The sequence below is a fragment of the Cyphomyrmex costatus genome, unplaced genomic scaffold (genome assembly GCF_001594065.2).
Source record: "Cyphomyrmex costatus isolate MS0001 unplaced genomic scaffold, Ccosl1.0 scaffold172, whole genome shotgun sequence".
NCBI classification, from domain to species: domain Eukaryota; kingdom Metazoa; phylum Arthropoda; class Insecta; order Hymenoptera; family Formicidae; genus Cyphomyrmex; species Cyphomyrmex costatus.
The window spans coordinates 960,508-982,906 of record NW_017275737.1 but is presented as its reverse complement, the minus strand read 5'-3'; the positions used below and the strand labels follow the sequence as shown (position 1 = coordinate 982,906).

General features: G+C 30.3%; 1 protein-coding gene across 1 annotated transcript in view; it reads left to right on the top strand.

Moving 5' to 3' along the window:
- The window catches only part of LOC108772002 (tRNA dimethylallyltransferase, mitochondrial), a 119,501-nt gene extending 118,312 nt beyond the window's left edge, over positions 1 to 1,189 (top strand). The window contains exons 7-9 of the mRNA XM_018537436.1: positions 126 to 239; positions 421 to 606; positions 998 to 1,189. Of these exons, the coding sequence (XP_018392938.1) occupies positions 126 to 239; positions 421 to 606; positions 998 to 1,135 (438 nt within the window). The 3' untranslated portion in view covers positions 1,136 to 1,189. The remainder of the gene's footprint in view (positions 1 to 125; positions 240 to 420; positions 607 to 997) is intronic.
- Positions 1,190 to 22,399: the final 21,210 nt, after the last annotated feature.

Below are 22,399 nucleotides of genomic sequence, written 5' to 3'. Positions count from 1 at the left end.
ATCGACGAACACAGGAAAAAATTATACTGTTGTGCAATAGCAATAGTGTCTATATTACATTTGAGAAAACTATTATAATAATTTATTATTAAACGAAAGATCGATATCTGACTAAATTTATGCAGGGGAAAAAATTACTGCAACAAGGAATCGATGATTTAAAACTCATCACTAGGAGGTACGCAAAGAGGCAAGATAAATGGGTGATGAACAGACTGATTCGACGTGGTGATCGACAGGTAATTCATTTATTTTGCCCCGTCATTGGCAATATACATATATGTTTATACTGTAATTTGCAATTTGATTGAAATAACTTAATTCATCTTTGCCGCAAATAATTTTTTCCTACAAAATGCATAAATAACTAAATTGTAGTAACTAAAGTATAAATTATACGACTGCTTTGCTTTTTTCGAGGTTCCTCCTGTTTATTCTTTAGATTGCACCGATGTGACAAAATGGAACAATCGCGTCTTAGAACCTGCGGCAGCAATTATTTCCGCAATATTGCACGGCGCAAAACCCGAACAACGACCATTAAACGAGAATTTCGAAAACCAAAAGACTACTGATAGTAGTACAAATATGTATAACTACTGCAAGGTAATAACAAAGATTTGATCATAACAGATTACTCTTTGAAATAAAATTGAATACATTATAGATATATAATTATTTAAATAGATATTATATTTTTATATTATTAATTTTATGAAAAGCTTTTTGCGCTTTACGCTCAACAAATTGCATTATGCAAACAATATAAAAATTTAATTATAAAGAGACGTTGTGCAATTTCTCGATGTTAAGCATAACGCATTACGAACAGTACGAGACCGGCCGTATTTTTATATGAGTCGGCGAGTTGGAAGTTACAAAATTATTGTTTATTTAAATTTACATTAATTTTTGAATAAGCAATTAATTTTTAGAAATTGTGCAAATCAAGTCAAATGCTTTTCAATCTCAAAATAAAATTTTTTTGTTATGTTAGGTATGTGAAAGAGTATTTGTTGAAGAAAATCAATGGCAAGCCCACTTGAAAGGCGCAAAACACATGAGAGTTTTAAAAAAGAAGAAAAAAGCTGCTGAAGATACACAATCCCAGGAATGTCAACTGACCAGCACATGACAAATATCAGTTTTGTTATAACATTGTACGAACATTCGTTTCTATGTTTATATCAAGCCATTAAAACTGTGATTATCTATATTGTATTTTACTAACAATTACTATGTAAATAATTTTTTAAAAATAAAATTGTTTTCTCTTAAATGTTGAATCTTTATTACCACCTATAACCAAATAAGAATTAACATTATTAGCAGTTACTTATTTACTTATTAGTTACCGATAAAACAGATTTCTACCATGCTTCTAGTTAGCAGTTTACTTTTTGATGATATTTGCAAATTGACAGTACCTAATTATTTGATACAATATGCGTATCTATAAAGATTTTGATCTCCGTTTAAAATGTCTTTAATATTTTTCTACGTCTTAAAGATATTTTTAAAGTGTTTAAAAATGTTCTTTTATACAACACTTTTGAAGCATACAGCTATATATTTATTTTACCGATTGCATCATTTTATAAATTAAAAAAATTTCTAAATTTATTATTTACTATACCTATACACATAAACATACATGTAGAATTTTATTCAAATAAGATTTTTCTAGTTTTTGAAGTTTTTCTTGTTAAACAATCTCATTACACACAACATTTTCTAAATACAGAATGCCAAGAGTCGGCGAGATATTAACATAAGGTAAGTCATTGAAAATTTAAAAAAATAAAATAAGCCATATAGCGATATTATTAAAAACTATTGATTTTTCGGATGTCTTAAAAGGATATTTGTACACATTTTCAATATGATAACAAAGTTATGAAAAAATTACAGATTATTCTAAATCACATTTAAAAGTAATACGACAAATTTGGTGATGATTTACTGTCTAAATTATAAGTTATTTTAATAAATAAGTTTATATTTTTTTAATCTGTGCTTTAATAAAAATATACCTATAGGAATGAATCACAAAAATCTCAACTTTTTAATATTCTGACCTTCACGTAGCGTCCATGTAAATCGATACCTAATCGGTAGTATAAGATAATGCGCGCCCTCGCGATAACGTAATAACCAATAACAATCAATGAAAACAAAACGCGCGAAATACAAAATAAACATAAACCTCTAACAATAGATATATATTGCGATGCATGAACTATAAAAGACGAAAAAAGTAATTGTTATAAGTACAAAAATTACATAGTTTAGTTATCGGTAATACAGATTTTTTTTAATCAAATGAACTTTTGTTATTATCTGTAGACAAATAGGAATTATTATTGTTAGCGATCGCTAATTTACTGTTTAGTTACCGATAAAACAAATTTCTATTATATCTCTAGTTAATAATTTATTTCTTAATAAATATTTGCAAACTGACATTGTGTAGTCAAATTTAATTTAATTTGAGTTAATATTGTTCCTATTTAATATATCGTTATTTTATACTATAACAATGATTAAATTTGATACTAGTGACATTGAATTATGTACAACGAGCCAGTAACCAATTCAATATCTGACTGTACGTTTAACATACATGACACGTATCGAAATTTAATTGTCACTATTTTAATGATCATTATTTTAAGTGACTACGAAATTTAGCATCTTTATTATTTTATTGTATTGATTTTCACGGTTTTAATGCACTCTGGTTACTTCTATGAGATCGAGTGATTTAAAACATGATTTCCATTTTTTTTACTAATTGCTAAAAAATTGTTTAGTTTGAAATTTTTCCGTTTTTCACTCATACAACATGTTTATATCGAATATTTTCCAGATACAGATTGCTAAGAGTTAACAAAATGCTAACATAAGATAAGTCATCGAGCGACAGTTAATAATATAAAGACAGAGATATTATTAAAAATCGATGATTTTGCATAAATTAAATAGAATACGATCGAAGATTACTTAAGAATAAGAAGTCGGTCAAAATGAGTAAATATTTATAACACATCGTGATAATTACAAATCGTAAAATCGATTGTTCTATTTTATGAATGATAAAGTAGAATAAATGAAAATTGAACAAGTTTATTTTATCTTGTAAGACACATATCTTTTAAAATTGATGTTCTCTGTGTGGCGTTGGTCCGAATTCATGTGGAGAATAATATTAGGAGCGCATGACGTAATTGAATAATCAGTTGTATTTAGTTATCCGTACATCAAATGAACAATGCGACTGGAGCACAATGCAGCCCACATACACGTAGCTTCGATTGTACAATGTTGAAATGCGAAAGGATGCTCTTTCAACCATTAGAGTGAAATTAATTCACGCGAATGAATTTCTTCCGCTTTTCTAATAATAATAATCGTGGAAAGCGAAGAGCTGTATAATAACAATTGTCATATTAAAGCACTGCGAAATTTATCTTCTTGATGTATAAATTAAATTTCATACAGCTCAAAGTAATATTTCATAACGATTAAACATGTTATCATAAATAATGCTACTAAAGATAAGACGAAGTATATCGGAAATGGGTAAATTAAAATAAAATTACTATATGATATACAATAATTAATTAACTCTTCGAAAAACTAATTTTTTAAATAATTTTCTTGATTTATCAGAATTCTAAGGTTTCGACTCATACAGGTTTCTGTATCTTAAGATTGATATTACATTGTCGTATGACAAAGCATTTCAAGCCTATTGATTGACTACAATAAAGAGAAGTTGGATCTCTCTATTCTATAGCCAATCAATAAACTTAAAATCTTTGTCATATGACGACAAATGTAATAATTATCATTGCCTAAAAGATGATACTTCTTTCTATACAGTAGAAAATATTTTGTTTTTATGTTAAAATTGACTCTTGTTAAAACCTCTGTATATAATTGATATTTAATATCTTAATGTTAAAATATTACAATTTATGAATAAGTAAACAAGTAACTTAAAAATAATATATTTTAAAATTAAGTTCTAAGATAAAAAAAAAATATATATTAATTTAATATTCTGTAAATGTGAATTTTATTGAGAAAATAATCCACAATTTGCTTACAAATTGTATCGATATTATTGTATTAGCTTTTTAAATAATATTTGTATTATTTCTTAACATATTCATCTTATATTAAATTAACACAAAAATTTATATCTTATTTGGAACGTAAAATGTATTGAATTTAACATAAATTTTTCAACTATGTACGTTTTTAATGTGACTGAATTTACTGCTATCGGTCATATCGTAAATATGAAGGAACACACACAGATGGATACACACCATTAGACCATTTTTATTTTAACATATGCTGTCACGCAATGTAGATATGTTCGAAAAGACGCATGCAACAGTTGCGTGCGGTTCGTCGTTTACCGAGTCATTGTACCCCGGCATGCACTAATCACTATTACATATGCACGTTGCATTAAGGCAGGTCACTGATGCACGTCGGCGAAGTACTTTCAAGTAGGAAACGACTGACTCTTTCTCCAAACGGAACGCGAATCTCTGTAAGCGAATCTTTCGTTTACCGATCGCAAATTTCCACCAAAAATTTCTGTCCATTACAAAATATTTTCTTAACAAATAAACGGCATAAAAACTAGATTTCACCGAACTTTCTATCACGGGTTAAAGTGTTTGTATTATTTTTTTAATATGCTCACCCTGTATTAAATTAACACAAAAATTTTCGAGTAAATCTTTTGGGAAATATAGATTGTTTGATATATCACAAAACAGGCAAGTGAGAGTAAATTTAAAATCTACGCGGTAAATTTACTCTCACTTGCCTGTTTTGTGATATATTAGATTGTTTGTTTATCGAGAGTCCGATATAGAAGTTAATATTTTTTATAGATTGTTTGGACATACGAAATTTTTCAACTACGTAGCAATAGTCGTGTAAAGTTAACGTGAAAAGAGCTTGTCGCTCTATTTGATTCCCTTTGATTTCTCGAGAGAAAAGTTTAATGGTTACACAAATTGGAGTAAAAAGCTAGTGTGGCAGTCATCAAAGTGCTACGGCAGATTTGATTTTGCATAAAAGCGTACGACACAGCAAGGTCACTATTGCAGAGAATAATAACTCGCCTGCAGTTTTACACGATGCGTGAGTCACAAAGTTACGGCACAAAAGGAATCCGCGCCGACCTGTAATAGATCATTATAATGATCATCTGCTCCTCCTTTTGTTAATTATCCGATAAATCATATTTCTAATGAATCGGTACGCCTCTCACTTTATAGTTTTGAGTCACTATTATGATTCATTATAATAATCTGCGTTTTTTAAGTTACCCTAAAGACAACAATTTATTTCATTTTCCGCATACATTAATGAATTTATCACATAACTGTATTTGTTATACAAATCTGTTGTATTTAAAGTTTTTCCGTATTATTACAAAAATCTACTAGCTAATTTATTACTGAAAACAATAATAATTAATTACTTATGGAGTTCTAAAAGCGTTGGACAAAGGTACCTTTAATACTTAAAATAAATAATTAATTCAAATACAAATTGGAGAGAATAAAGGGAAATAAGAATCGGGCGCAGAAAACGTCGCGCAATTAAAAACATCACTAATAAATGACAAAAATCATTTATTCGAATAATGCTCTTTTATTATAATAATAACGCTCTTACATTTTTCGGTTAACTTTTTAGCCCTCTTTAGACAACAAACTAATTAATATAACTAATCAATACAATTTTTCAATTAACGATGAATTCCACGTAGTGATAATTAAGATACAGAATAAAAACAGACAAAACTAAATAAATGAAAAAGAAAAAGAAGAAAAACAGGAAAATTGAAAATATATAAATTGTGAAATAATAAATTGTGAAAATTAATTTTTCAAAGAACTAAGATTATAATAAATTATCACGAAAATAAAGGAACTCACCATGATTACAAAGTACCGCATCGCACACAATACTAATATTAATTAAAAACCGGTTCTTAATATGCTGATCAGTCAATGTCAAAACAGAAAGTCAATTAATTAAATTAATTATTTTGGTCAAAGGTATAGAATTATTTTTATAATATATTTTATTATTATAAGGCTTAAATAATTAATTACTATCTTTCAGCATTAAATTAGACGCAATAATATAAGAGTTTTGATTATCCTCTTTATTCTAATTTTTCTTTTAATTTTTAAGAATCCTCTACTTATGTTTTATTTGTCATTATGTATCTATTTATTTATTTAATTTTTAAAAAAATTTTATTTTGTAAATTTTTATCTGTTAAAATTTTTTGTCTGTGTCGAAAGTTTCCGGCCGATATATAATTTTACAATAATTTTTGTCAATTTGTTTATATTAGAAGTTAATAAAATTCTTGTTATAATTAACTTAAAACACAATATTTTTAATATTGGAATATATTAAGTACTAGTACTGGATCTTTATTTGTATCTTAATTTTTTTATCTGAGTTATTACAATCAGAGTCATTGGCCGTAAATTTTTGTGGTAGCCACCAGTGTTGCTAGACCACTCTATAAATGCGATTATCTAGCAGAAAAAGATTCAACAGTTCTTATCTAATGGTTTATCTTTGATCAACTTATCGGAACATAACATATTAGCGAATCAACTTCGCTCACCGATGATAAGAATCGCATGTCAAAAAGGCAATGACTCATAAAGTGGCAGGCAAACGTGAAGCTAGTTGTCCAGCTGGCACGTAAATACCCGCACATGTTCTCGTCAGGTGCACATGACAATGCAGGAACTTATTCGTTAGAAAAAAAGAATTTAAACAGATAAAAATTTACAAAATAAGATTTTTGAAAAAAAAAAATTTTAAATAAATAATAAGGAATAGAAAATAAGTAACATGTTGGCAATGAGCAAATTTATAATAAATTTCATAAAGCGTGTAAGCTGTGACTTCTATACAAAAATCTTTGCGAATAAAAAATATTCAACGAAATATCTTTTGCCTGTCTTTGATACACGTGGGATGAAACTTTTGATGAATCATGAGGCGTTTTAGGAGCGACATTATTTGAGAAATCAAAGTGTTTGGGACACAAAAAGCTGCGGGTTGACTAAATATAATTAAAATCACATACAATTTCTCGCTCTAAGTGTTAAGTTTCGCTTAATTCTTATGTGCGATCGCGAATTTTCTGATACAGTAAAGTGTGTTACAGTCAGAGATGCTGTTGTAAATCCACGCTGCAGGAGGCAGTAACGTGTCGAGAGTGGGGGCGTCTAGCTGACTGGCCGTGCGGAGCGAAACTGTCTCGGCGTTTGCTTGCACGCCGTCGCTTTGACAGTGGTGTAACAACCTTCGACAGAGTCGTGTCGTGTGGTGCCGTGTGTGTCGTGCTGCAAGTTATAAATAAAAAAAATTACATTCAGTCGCGCCGCGGTACTTTTGAAAAATCGATTGCCGCACTTGAACCGAATTCATGGTTCTGTCGCTAATTAAAAGGTTCAGCGTACAGCTTACGAGACGCGCCTTTCTAATCTCGGTCTTTTGTTTTTAAATATTAGATAAATTATAGACGTTTTAATCTTGAATTTGAGAAGACACCATTGAAAGTTTTCCTGTCTGACAACAAATTTGCGCGAAAGCGTGATAAATCATCGCGGGCGTATTTTAAAACTTTCCTTCGCGAGAGAGAAGCGCGCAGCCGAGCGGTGGATCGGTTTGATCGATGGGACCGAGGATTTTAAATACGCTTACGCACGTTTAAGTAAACATTTAGAGACAAGGTTAATCGTTGGCAGACACAACGGAACCATTATTGCGATAGTCCACGGACACGCTGTGTGTGGTCTGTGCGCGTGATAAAACTTTATCTGCTGCGACACGAAACTTTTTCGCGGCTACGAAGCGAGAATCGTCCTTTTCGGGAAATCTTGGTGGTTTCCTGTCCGGCCAAGGATACCGGAAGTGCACATTAAGCAACGAAGAAGAACGATGCGTTTGGTGACTGCTTGTGTACGGGTTTAATCGGGTCTCATTTAATAACTCAATTGTAACAATGTCACGGCTCGTCTCGCTTCGTCTAAAGGTAAATCAATTTTTTCTCTTTATACATCATATATACATCATGCGCAAATATTGTGAGTTTGCTTTTTCGAACGAATGCTTAAATTATAAAGGTTACATTTGGGACATACAAAATTTTTACGAAAGGAAGCACGATATACCTAATTATTTATGACGATCATGTAACACTTGATATAAATTTCTTTATAAAAAAATATTTCAAATATTTTATTCAAAAAATTTTATAAGCTTATTATAAAATAATTATTTAATTATTTTGTAAATCTATCTATTTTTCTACTTTTATCTATTTTTTATTTTAGTTTCTATTTACTGTAAAGAATAACAAAAAGCGTTAGTGCAAAGTTTTGAGGTTATAAAATTTTGATTGACTAATGTAAATCTCGAAATGCGATTAAATAATTTTTTTGTTTAGGAATTTTCTCGTTTTCTCGGATTCTTCGTGTGTATGATTAAAAAAACGGATTATGTTTTTATCGCGGTAACCCTTAAACCAGCTCTTGGCTTCACTCGTAAGGAAGCCACAAAATAATACGTTTTTATTTCGTGATAAATATTTTTAGAAAAGTAATATACTACGAATTGTAGTAAAATGCTGGCTCAGCGACTACATCGTCATTGTTATATTTTTATATATGTAATATAAAAAAAAACCACTTCCGTATGTATATTACGATAAAAATCTTTCAATGCTATAAAAAACGTAATAATAATTGCGAGTGATTCACGAACTTGAAATTGTACCCCTGAATAGTAAGCGACAAGTTGCTCGATCATATAATTTTCGCTTGAATGATTCGCACACGATTTGCTTGATGACGTATCGTTCCTCAGTTCCGCAATCTTTCTATATTCAACAATTTGTAGGAGGTTTGTATGTATAGCAAACCTTCGTGGAATTAATTTTCATATAGAGATAAATTCTAATACATCACCTCGGGCACGCGAAGGATAAGACATGAAAGCAAAAGAAATCGTTATGCTTGATACACGCGGAATTGTAAATTTTAATCTTAAAAATAATATGCTGATAAATGATAGAGAGATTTGATATCTTCAAGTTTTTCTTACTCGTTCTGCAGAAAATTCAAGTTTAAAGACAAAAATTTCTTATTGTTATTTTATTTAAACAATTTCTTTTACACATACTTTTGCTCTTTTTAAGAGCAATTACACATATTTTTCTTTAAACAAAATTAATAACTACGATAACATTACAAATTTTTTTATACATGTTTGAGAGAATATAAAAAAGTTTGACCTCGATTTAGAATCTAAATAAAAAATTTGTACAATATAAAGTAGACATATTTTTAAAAAATTAAAATAAAATGAGAAATTATTTAAACTCTATAATTATATTGTTAAATAGAAATATTGATTTTATTAAATTATTTTATGTGCATATAATAATTATTTTTATACAGAAAATATAAATTGATAATTCCAATCACTTTTTGCTAAAAGACTTTATATTTCATACATCCTTAAAGACATTAGAAAGTTAATTTAATTAAAGAAATAAAAACTTTAGTAGAAAATTGATGCATCGAGTCTACATAGCAATGAAAAGTATCTAGTTCAATAAAAAAAAGAACTAATAATCTAGAACTTAATTACTCCAGAATAAGATAAAGGATATCGCGGGAAACAATTAATTAAAACAAGTGAATCAAAATATATCTACATTGGGCTAATTTCTGCAGTCAGTTTTACCATGATATCTCTTGACGAATTAATTTTCGCACGAATGCAATGCGTGAAATGCACGCGATCTCATTTTATAGCTTTCACGTGTATTCTTATTTTCAGATTTAGTGTATACAATTTCTAGAACGTTTGAATGATTCTTTAACGTGAATGCTGTATCAATTTTATTAACTAACAAAAATTTTCTTATCTTGTATTAAAAAATTTTGTTGTCTAATCAAAATTTGGATATTTTAATCTTTGTTATTTTAATAAAAATGTTGTTCAAATTAAAAGATAACCAAATTTTAGACATTCTAATAAATTTTGGTCAGAATAAGCAAATTTTGGTTAGGACAACACAATTTTTTATTGAAAATATAAGAAAGCTTACGTTAACACACACAGTATCACATATCAACAAAATCAATGGTCATACGTACCAAACATTTCTCTCAGCGTACCACTTGGCATTACGAATGTATCAAGCAATTACCGATCATCATCACAATCATTACAAAAAGCGATCGAAAATAACTTTATGAATGAACTAATTACTCCAATAGGGCTAATCTGAGGTTTATGATTTTTGATTATTTTCGTGACATTGGTTTCTTTTGTCATTTCATTTTTATTTGGTTGATTTTCTTTAATCTTAGATTTTAGATTTTCAGTTGATTCAGTCGTATTAATTTCAGATTTACGATCCGTATAAGAAGTAGGCTGATCGATTATTTTCGATGAATGATTTCCCTCGTTGAGCAATGATGTTTTCACTTTAAGAGGAACTTTCAAATACATTTCTGTCGTTGAACTTTGATTTTCGTGCGATTTAGTTACATGTATATTCCTTGATGTATTGAAAACTATTGTTAGGGGTAACACCACAATCAAACCGAAAAATATACATATTATTAATAATGATTTGCGTGAATAAAATAAATCCTTCCAGTAAAACTTTGTTAATTTTTTGTTTGTTGAGGAAGAAGCAACAATGTTAACCATCTTTTCAACCTCTCGATCGTGAGACACACCGTACAAGAGACTTTTAAAGAATATTTAAATATCTTTCGAGTATATATGAAGATACTTTTATTGTTTGATGTAACCTCTGACGAGAAGTAAACAAAACTTTTAACTCAGGAATGAGACGGTAGTTTGTCTTGATAACGATATGAAAGCTGTCTGAAGAAACAATATTAAGTGAAAAATGGATCGATAAGTTAATAACACAATAAATAAAGAACGTAAATAAAAGAAAAATATTGTATATTTGATTGAAGAAGATCTGCTTATAATATTTATATATAAATTAAAAAAATATATTTTTTAATTTTATAAATTACGCACTAATTCAGGTTGTTGAAAATTTTGCAATTTTTCAAAATGCTTATTATTATTAGATTGGCGAACAAAATGTGATTTATATTATTTTCAACTTTATAATTGCGTTTTAAGTCCAATTAACAAATCAAATCGCGACACCGAGTTTATAGAACTAAAAAATATATTTGAAAATTTATATGAATATTATTAGTACCCCAAATATACCACTTTGACCGAAGATAGGATTTTATCTTTAAAGAAAAGACTTTTTTCGAATAATTGGACAGCTTTTTTGATATAGAATAAAATAATAAAATGTTTTCGTATTTATCATCCGAATATATAATAGAAATATAATGGCTATATATAAGCCTTAATATAAGCATTTAGGATAATTGTTTTCTGTTCTTACAATACATTTGAATGAGAAATTTGGATGCGATATATAAACTGACTAACAATGTAGTTAGATATTTTCAAACATAAAACCCATTACAAATATGCATTTTATAAATTGGTTAACTTGGGTAACCAAAATCGTGACAACTTTAACTAAAATTTCGAAAATATCCAAACAGCATACATGTTCTAAATCTGAACTTAAAACGTCTTAATGACATTTTAAAACGTACGTCTTGTGTCTTAATTTTGAATACGTGCTATCTAAGTATTCTTGAAAGTTTGGGTCTAATTTATTTCATTTTTTACGCGCGTCGCAATTTTTTTTTAAATTATCAATTGCGACTAAAATATATTTTTTATATGCTTTTACTTTTTCTAATTTATTTTAAATAGATGAGTATAACTTCTTTAAAGAATCTCCAAGAATTATAAAAGTAAAAATTTTGAGTAGATAATACTAATAGTACTATATATTAATAGATTAACAATAATAAATATTAAAATATTTTTTGTGGTTGGAAAATATCAATAAAATAAAAATATTTTCTAAATTTTTGTAGAATTCCAGAAATATTCCACGCTATCAAATGTCAGTAGTTTTCATTATATATAGTTTTTATTATATATATTTTTTAAATATTAGTGCTTACAATCACCGACTAAATATGAGAATCTGTTATTGCGTTAATGCGCGAAAACAAGAGCGAGTTAACGTCAAACGACTGCCGCTTTTGTAAACAAGAATTTTTATTCTACCGCGAAGGAAACCATGAAACTTGAAACGAACGGGTTGATTCGAGCAAGATCGCATATCATTCGCGACATGGTCGCATCTGCTAAAGCCATTAATATCATCGCCGGCAACGTGGAACAGCCAGATGATTTTCCTGTTAGCTTTCCTATGCTGGGGGGATTTGAACTTGGAAATTGCATTTGACGCATAATCGCCTATAAATCCGTCGCAAATGTAATCATGATGCAACGACGGCGGATGTTATACTCGTCACTTTCTCAAACAACGTGACAATGTTTGTTTTCTGCGAGCGCTCTGCTTTCGTCTTTACGATTTTCTCTTGATTAAAACATCAACGCGCAAATAATCTACTTATAAAGGATGAGACTTTATTTCTCGATTAAAATTTTCTTCTAAACGCGTCGACTCAATCATCTCATTAATTACAAACTGATACATTATAACTTAATACATTTGTTGGTTGTACGTCAATCGTGAATTATTTAATTGCCACATCGATCTTTGCTGTTAATTAGAGCGTGGGCGTACCTACCAACAATTAGCAAGTAGGTCATTCGATCGTTTGGTCGGAACGTAAAGGGGAAAGCATAAGCGCAGATTCATCAACTGCCGTCGGCATGTTTCATCGATCGGATGGTATCATCGAAAATTCCGCATCGTATATACCTATGTAAAATACTAGACGAAAATCGATTTTCTGAATGTTCCGTTCAGTTCGTTAATTTTCTGTACCAGGAAAGTTCATTGATTGAAATCTATCATATAACAAAAAATATCTTATAATAAAAGGAATTCTGCAAGATTTTGTAATAATGCTAGTAATTTTGTTTATTATATATCTCTATGAGATGTAATAAAAACATGAAATTAAATCAATAATACATGCAATACATTTACCTCGAAATGTTTATTCTTTTAATTTTTTAGACTCTTTTAAACAAAATATATCTATTTAAAATGAATTAAAAAATGGTAAAAGCTTTAAAAACGTATTTTAGTTGCAAACAGGAAGTTTGCAACTTCGGAAAAAAATATTTGCGACTCGTGTCATTATTTTAATTTCAGCACTGCGGAATATAAGAGATTATATACATCGATGCATGTTATGATATTACAATATTACGCAATAATCGACGAGTGAGTGGAAAAACTGCAGAGCTGAGTAATTTCGAAAATGCTTGAAAAATATAAAACATTGCAAAATTAATGCACCGACGAAATAAATAGATCTGTTTTTTATTCATGCATTAAACTGCATCAGAACTGTCTTTTCGCGATTCCACCAAATATTAAACATATTTAGTTCCAAAAGTTTATGCTATAGTTTAATTATATTGTAGAAACAGACATATGTAATATATACCATATTACACGACAAACTTACTAGTTCTGAAAAATATATACATCAAGTATATCAAAGAATTTCAAATATTTGTCTTATGATCATCTATATTTATCGCAGGTACGAGAACAGTACAAAAACATCAAAAATACTTATAACGCGAGTGAACTTCGCAATTTAAATTGTACATAAATTATCACATGAGATAACTACGTGAAAAGAAGGAGTTTATTAAAGTATCTGAAAATTATTTTATTGAACTATTGAAAAATAATTATGTATAGGACGCTCTAATTGATTACTAACTAGAACTCAAAACTTGTACAACATTACTTGAGTTTCTTACATACAATATTCTTGAATATGTATCTAGCGAAATTTTTAAATACTTTAACAAAATTTCTTCTATGCAAATAAAGTATTATTTCTAACCGTAATTCATTGTATAATATAAAACAATGCTTGTAAAATTTGTTTGAAAAAGTTGTTGGTCTCAGCAAACTATATTCCAATAATAATCAGAATAATTGATATTCTATATATAATATTCGGATTGAAAATCGAAGCTTGGACAACAATGATTTGAATTATAGTGGCTGCTAGAAGTTTCCGGCCAATAAGTAATTCTATTATACAGAATTGCTCAGATAAAAAAATCTTTACACAAATAAAGATCTAGATATACAAATACTTAATACGTACATATTCTAGTATTTAATATATCGTATTCTTAAATCAACTATGTAAGTATATAACTAGTATTTTATTAACTTATAACAAACTAAAAAACAGATTGATAAAAATTATGGTAACATTATATCGGTCGGAAACTTTTGGCAGCTATTGTATCTTTCATTTATGAGCACAATAAAAAATAATATCTTTCATTGATGCGCTCTGCGTGAAATATAAAATGGACTATATTTTATCTACTTGACAGCTGTAAGATAAAGTAACTATCAGCGTTACGTCATGCGCTAAATGTTAAGGGTACTGAAACGGATACCGTGTCCCTGGAATCACAAATGCAGGCTTAATGTATATATACATATATGTGAAATTAGACCACAGCAACTGTGCGTGCAGTCAAAGCTTTAATGTTTTATAGTGCCACGCGGGCCGTTCGCTCCAATTACGAATCCACTTTGTGCCGCAATTTTCGATTTTCTAGGTCAATCTTGGCACGTCCGTAATTCATTGCTTTCATGTTTAAGACGTTCATGTGATTTTAGATGATACTGAAATGATAGTTAACATTCTCCGTCATAAATACCTATAACTACAATTTCTCGATTCTATAACAACGTTTCTACTGAATAGAGACGTACATTCTTTAATACCCTGTATTCTTTTTCGAAACGACTGTTCTTTTTTAATTAATATAACTAAATCGGTGATTTGTGCAAAATCGAATGTGTTATTTATGTAAATTAAATGTTTCAGGTTCTCATTCGAAATCGAGCAATCGCTTTCTCCGTTATCGATGAGAAATATTCGTAATAATCGTACCATTTTTCGTTATTCATCGCTCCGCTTTCGCTCGCATCGCTTCTTTCCCGCTTTCATTTACAATCAAACGTACGCCGATGCTCGTTGACGCATACGTGCGTACGACCAGAGGGGGATTTTACTTGGAGGTTTCCTGTCTTCGTCCGGGATATGACGATATCCCCCCTGCTTTGCCAGTGGCGTAAGCATGCCGAAAAATGCTGGAATCTAAACTTTAGACTTTTAGTAATCGCAAAGTCGTATATTTCTTTTCTTTGGAGTAATAAAGAAGTCATTTCTGTAGTTTAAAAGTATTATGTGGTAATAATATAATTTGCGTTTAAATTCGTAAGCAAAAGACAAGTGTGTTATTAACATTGATTGATTCTTTGTTAACCTCATCTTTCAAAGTATTTAACATTTTTTTAATGCGTTGCATATGAATCGTAAAAAATAAACTGTATCTTTAATATTCATTGAGAATGATAATAGCATATTATGTCATTAACTTTACAATGTGTATTCTTTTCTCATGTTTAACTTGGCGAATATTCATATGTTGTTTGAACTCATAACCTTCTATTTAATTAGTAGTCTCTGATTCGAGATTACATTTCCTTGGCGACTTGACTTTTGTTCTCATTATTGTTTATTTTGAATTGCCACAGAAATGAAACGGTGCGTAATTGTCATCGCTGTACGATTGTCGTATAATGAACGTGAGAGAATTTCTCATCACTTAGAGAGATTTAATCCCGTAATATTAAGTTAGTAATCAAACTAAACAACGATACCAGCAGGTTTTATTAAATCCATCTTTGAAGATGTTATACAGTTAAAAATATTTTTTATATTTGTGTTACGACTGATCTATGTTAAAATTTTTACCTTGAACTTTTAACACATATCTAAATATTAATTTAATATAAAATAATTCTGTAATTTAAATATGTTGTGTTAAATTGATATTCAACATTTCTTAGTGTTAAAATAACACAATTAAAATATAGGTAACCACATATAAATATTGAGGATATCCTAAAAGAAATTTTTTTTACTCATGCACTTCTTTAATATGTAGCTGATCGTTGTGCGTGCGTGCGTGCGTGCGTGCGTGTGTGTGTGTGTGCGCGTGTGTGTGTGTCAGTAGTCTAAAATCACTGCCGTATAAGTGTGTTACGATATCTTGTCAGATTTAAATTACTATCTTGAATCCGCAAGTATCGTGCAATTTGTTTTTCAAGAAGTCGAAAACACGCTGGTACTCTCTCTTCGACTAAACTACGAACTTTCTTGCTTAAAGCCGGTTATACTACACTGCACCGCAATGCATCCCCTCTATCCTCCTTATTTATCGGATGTATCGAGTTCTTGTCTCCGCTCGTCAACCCTGATAATTACTCCGCTTCATCGATAAACAGGGCAGGGTCACACACTATGAGGGAGGTTGGGACTGCCGGGAGTCATGCTTAGGCCGTGAAGATGCTGTCTACGTATCGCACGCGCGCTCGCGTATATGATTTAAAGAGCACGTTGTGTGCTCGTGGGGACTGGGGACACGCACTGCTTCTTGCGTGCCTCGATGACATTTTAGCCGCGTGCACGTTTACCATATTAAGTACGCGCACTAATGCGTGCCGGTGTTCGGGCACGCTTGTCAGGACCGCATCAGTCCTTGTCTGGGCGACATCGTGACTGGAACAATAATGCGAGGACAATTACGCTTATGATATAGCCATTTTAAAGAGAAATGAAAATTAAGATATTTTTAATTCGTAGTATTTTAATAAAAGAATAATTGAAATAAATTCTGGTTTCTATATATTTTGAAGAAATGAGTAGATACAGAAGCATCAATTTGTTGCATACTAATAGTTATATGTTTCAGCAAATTTAATTCTATATAAGTAGTTGAAACGTACACAATAGAAGATCTTTTTTATTTATACTTACATTATATGCAGTTGAAAAATGTGTGTTAATTTTAATATATTTCAACGTGTTCCAACGATCTTACTCAAATTTTTGTGTTAATTAAAAACGCAAAGTGAATACGTTAGAAAATAACATAGATATTATGTAAACGATCAATATAAAAAATATAACATTGAAACAGTTTTTAAGCAAATTATGAAGTCATATATATTTTTTCTATAAAATTAATGTTTATATTAAATTAAATTAACATATTATCGAAAATAGTATTTATAATACGTTAAATTAATACATTTTATTCATACACATTCATCTTAAAATTTACTTTTCAAAATATATTATTTTTATATTATTGTTTACTTACTCATAAACTGTATTATTTTAACATAAAAAAACCCACTTCTACAACTTACAATTAACTCTTAAACCGAAGTTCAACTTATTCGTCATCTCTTTTCAATACTAGAATCGAAAAGAGATAATGAATAAATTGAACTTAGGTTAAGAGTTAACTATGAGTTGTGGAACTGGGTCTAAGAAATACTAAATTTAATACAAAATATTGAAATAACACAATCATATTATATTAAATTAACACTCGGATATATTAAAAATTCAATAAAAATTTTAACAAAAAACAGTTTTAATAAAAATACAAAATGTTTTATTGTGTATAAGTTACGTAAAAAGTTTTACCGAACTCATCTTTTTCAAAGATAAAGGATAACGAATTATTAAAATTATTTCGATAACTTTGCGTTGAATTACTGAATATTAAAAGGCAAATTATGTCTTACATTTATGAATAAAGTCAACTAACACTGATGAAGTTTTGATGCAACTTTCTTCCTTCTTAACATACCATAATTAATATCGAAATTTTAATTAACGCGATGTTCATTAACATGGTAAAGAATGTGTTGATATATTCAATGACAAAATAATCTTGGTATATCCTCTTTAAAGAAATACTGCCAGACCTTTTTTTCTCTGTCCATACTACATATTGAAGACACAAGTCACTAACAATAGTTTTTGTGAAGCTACGTCTGATGACATTTATATCATACACGATCCAACGCTTTGACGTATTTAGAAAAAAAGATATCCTTTTCTTTTATATTTATTTTGATTTTTTTATATAAAAACACATGTGACAAACTTGTTATATTCTTTGCATTAATTTATTTTTAACATTATATATTTTTCGGGAAATTCTTTTTCAAATGAAAATATTTTTCTTTAATATAAGGCAACGATTTTTCCACCGACAAAAAGTCTCATTTCAACAATTATGAATTTCATTTTTATTATAATCTACAATAAAAATTGTACTTGATATTATCAAAAGTTAAAGAAATTAATTATTGTAGAACGATTCATGATAAATAAGGGGTTTAAAATTCGTAAAATTATTGCGTCGCAATCACATAGATGCGCAAGAGGTGATGTCAAGCTGGAGGGTTGTGTGTAACGATGGGGAGATCTCAATTGATTTGCTAGAATTGATACACAAAAAGGCCTTTAATAGGCGTCGATTATCCTCGCCCACAATTTCCGACGATTATCCAATCGTGATATTGAAAGAGGTGCAAAAATCTTCCCGCAACGGCATTTAAATCGTCCATTACAATTGCGAACACACGTCACCGCAAATATGTACTTGGCTGTACCTAACAAGAGGGTTTGATACACTTTATTTTAATCAATTGGAGAGACCTATCCAATATGTATTTTGAAATATTTAATGCAAAATATATGAAGAGGTGTGTACACGCATCAGTAATATAATATTGTAAATATATTTAGATTGTTAAACTTTTGATATGCATGCATTGTGATATTTTTAAGTAAAAACGAAAAATTAAATAAATGTCACGCATGTGATATTCAAACAATGTAAAACGAAGTTGTAACATACACTCAGATAAAAAAAAGAAACGACTTTTCTTTTATGATCCTTTTCATGGACTGAAAATTTTTACTTATAAAATACTCAAGAATAATATAATATTCATAGATATCTAACAATAAGATAAAATTTCTGGGATAATTTTGTATAAAAGGGATCAAGACCTAGTTTAAACTATTTTATGTTAAAGATATTTTGGGATTCAATGTTCAAATATAAGAAAAGAACAAATTAAATATTATTTATTGAATGAAAAAATAAAATATCTGCAGTCTATTGCTCTTTTATACAGATTTCAAAAATATATTTGTAAGATTTTGTCTGGCTGCATTCTTCGTCATTCACTGCAAGTACTGAAAATCTTTAATTATGTAAAAATATACTTTACATAAATCATAGATTTTTTAATACTTCCAATGAATAACGGAATGTATCCTATATTTTATTCTAATAACATTAAACATTATCATTTACTATTAAATTTCTTTATTACAAATTTTAATACAAATGTATAATTCAACTCACTCTTTAAAAATTTATAAAACTTAACGAACAATATTGCAAATGATATTTATATATAACACACACACACACACACACATAAATCATATCGAGTCACAAGTCATTATCAAAAGTCATTTATTTTTCTATAGAAATTCTTCTTTTCAATAATTTCTCTCTCTTATTGATGTAGAAAAGCTCGAAAATTCTATTTATAAAAGCAATCTTTATAATCCTCCTTGTTGCGTGAGAAATGGAATCGAACGTCAATTAATTATAGTGGAAAAGTTAATGGTCATAGGGCACTCCCGGCCCTCTGCAGAATATCTCTACCGCGACATTTCCATGCGGCATGAAAAATCGAAGTCGGTCACATCGTAGACGTCTGTTTATACGACGAGCGTTGACCCACAAAGGCATTGGTGCGAGCTAGAGCGATGCCGAACGATGCGAATGCTAATTCGATTAGCTTTCCCCCGAGTAACTCGGTCCACCCCGAGCGACGTCGGTCACCCTTACGTGACGCCGACGTCACCCCGTTGGTCCGTGAAATGAGTAAGTAGTAGTATTAGTGCCGATAGTAATACTGCAAGGCACGTGGTATCGACCGCTCCGCATTTATATCCATCTCCCGCACGTGTATCAATCTTGTTATTATCTGGGATAATAGTCTCGCGAGGGATATCAATTCTTTCGGATCGGATGACGATCAATCTGCCGTAGAATATATCGTAGAATCGATAACGTGCACGAAACTTTGTTCCAGCTCAAAACGTACCATTGTGTATTGTATTATTATTATTATTCGCAGTTGATAGTGCACGTCATCCTCAATATTTTGAAAAGAACAGAAAAATATTCAGTCTTAATTTATTAAATTTAACATCGCACAATGTGTATAATTTTCTAATTTTCTGAATAAAACAACTTTAAAAAATGAAAAAAAGTTTCTTCTTTTTAATCTCCTGTGTAAAATTCTTATCAAGATTTCTGTTTTAATGTCAAATTGCATACTCGTTTCTAGTTTGAAAGATTATCTCTCTACAAAAGTTAAATCAAAGATTGTAGATGTAACTCTTAACTTATTAATTTAACATCAAATATAAATTATATAAGTTTTTAATGTATAAATAAACAATTTTAATAGAGAAACTTTCCTTTTTAATGTTATATAAAAACTCTGATCAGAATTTCTATTTTAATATCAAGTTGCATATTTGTTTCTAATTTGAAGAATTAGTCGCTCGAAAATTTAAACGAAAATGCGCGACCTTTTGCCTCAACAGTTAAAGTAAAGTGGCCAAATAAGTTCTGCAATTTATCGTGACAGATTCGCAGGAAGAAGCCTCTGAAATCTATCTTGATATCGGTATCGGAATGGCTTACAGTCCCCTTCGTAACTTTTCGAAACGTGATTTCTTTGTAGCCTTCTTATTATCGATTCGATCTTCTCGTGTATCTACCGAATTGTCTTCTTCTACGTTCGATAAATCGTTGCCTCGAGCTACCTCCTTTTGTTTTACCGCTTCTAAATTTACACGAGCAATATTTCGATACTCGTTTGGCAATCCCCTCTCGTTCAAGCGCCATCTCGCTACCCTCGCTGCGAAGCAACTCTCATCGATTTTCCGCGCGCGCGAGTATGCCGCCGCCGCCGTTTTACCAAATAAGGGAAGGACTCGGCACCCTAGCACGAGCAACCCCCCGACCTACAACATGGCCGGCCACCGGATGACAGTTGTTGCACCCGTCTCGCGTGCCCGTTGACCCCGTGACGCTCCCACCGACGTCCCGTTCAGCGTGCACCTGTCGCCGTCATGTGTTCGCGCCGTCGGCGCCGATTACACCGCGATTCCGCGACGGTGAGCCCGTCAAACGTCACGCGATTAACGCCACTTGGGATTCGCGGACTGTCCTCGTAAATAGCCTGCTGCCAGGATCCCACGATTCAAGTTCCTGATGGCGAGCCAGCCGCTCGTGCAAAAGTAGATGGCGAACGTCACAACGATCTCGTCAATCTGTAACACTGTAAATATTCTATGCATTTGATTCAGAGCGACATTGTTCTTTAATATTACTCTGTTTTTGTTTACATTTACTTTGAGCACAGCTGAACTGAACCGAGAACTGAGAACTTTTGTTTCTATCCATTTCTAATCTTGAAAAACACTGGACATAAAAATAATTGTTAAATGTAGACGTTAAAGGAATTGACTTCTAGTGTTTATTTGCACTTTCTAATATAAATAAACTTTAATCGATGTTTAATTTACCTTTTATTTTTTCAAATTCTTAAAATCAGCAAAAAATAAGAAAAGCAAGATTAAAGTTTATCTAAATTGATAGAAATAGACATATTTAAATCATATTGTTCGAACACATTTTTAGAAACTTAATTTGTCAATTTTTATCGTTAATAATAATTATTATTAAAGTAAAATTTTATTATTATTAAAAAGTAAAAATTAAGGTAATGTTTTGGAGATTGATATTTTCATAATACTGTAACTGTAATCTAAACATTATGTGTGTGTCCGCGTGTTTTATTGCGCAATAACTTTGCGTTATTATTCAATCAGAGCGACGCTTGAAGTTTTTGACGTGGAAGTTCTTTGAACTCTACTCTTCATTCGCGAATACACGGTAGTTTCGGCATCGAAACTGGGAAAATCGTTTTGGATGAAATATTGGATTGTTATTTTATAGTGCAATGGTATGAGAATGTCGCGTTAGGTTGGGATTCGCAAGCATTCTTATTGTGGATATTAGCGTAGGCAGAGATGTCGTGGAACTCGTTAACAATTCCTGTGAACGACGCGGCAAGTGCATTTATAAGTGTTTTTAATTGTAGTGCGTCAAGGCTGTGAAGTTTTACAGCAACGCAAGTTTTCTTTCAATAACGAAATATGATTTTTGACGTAAATAATTTCTTTCCCGCTTCTCTATC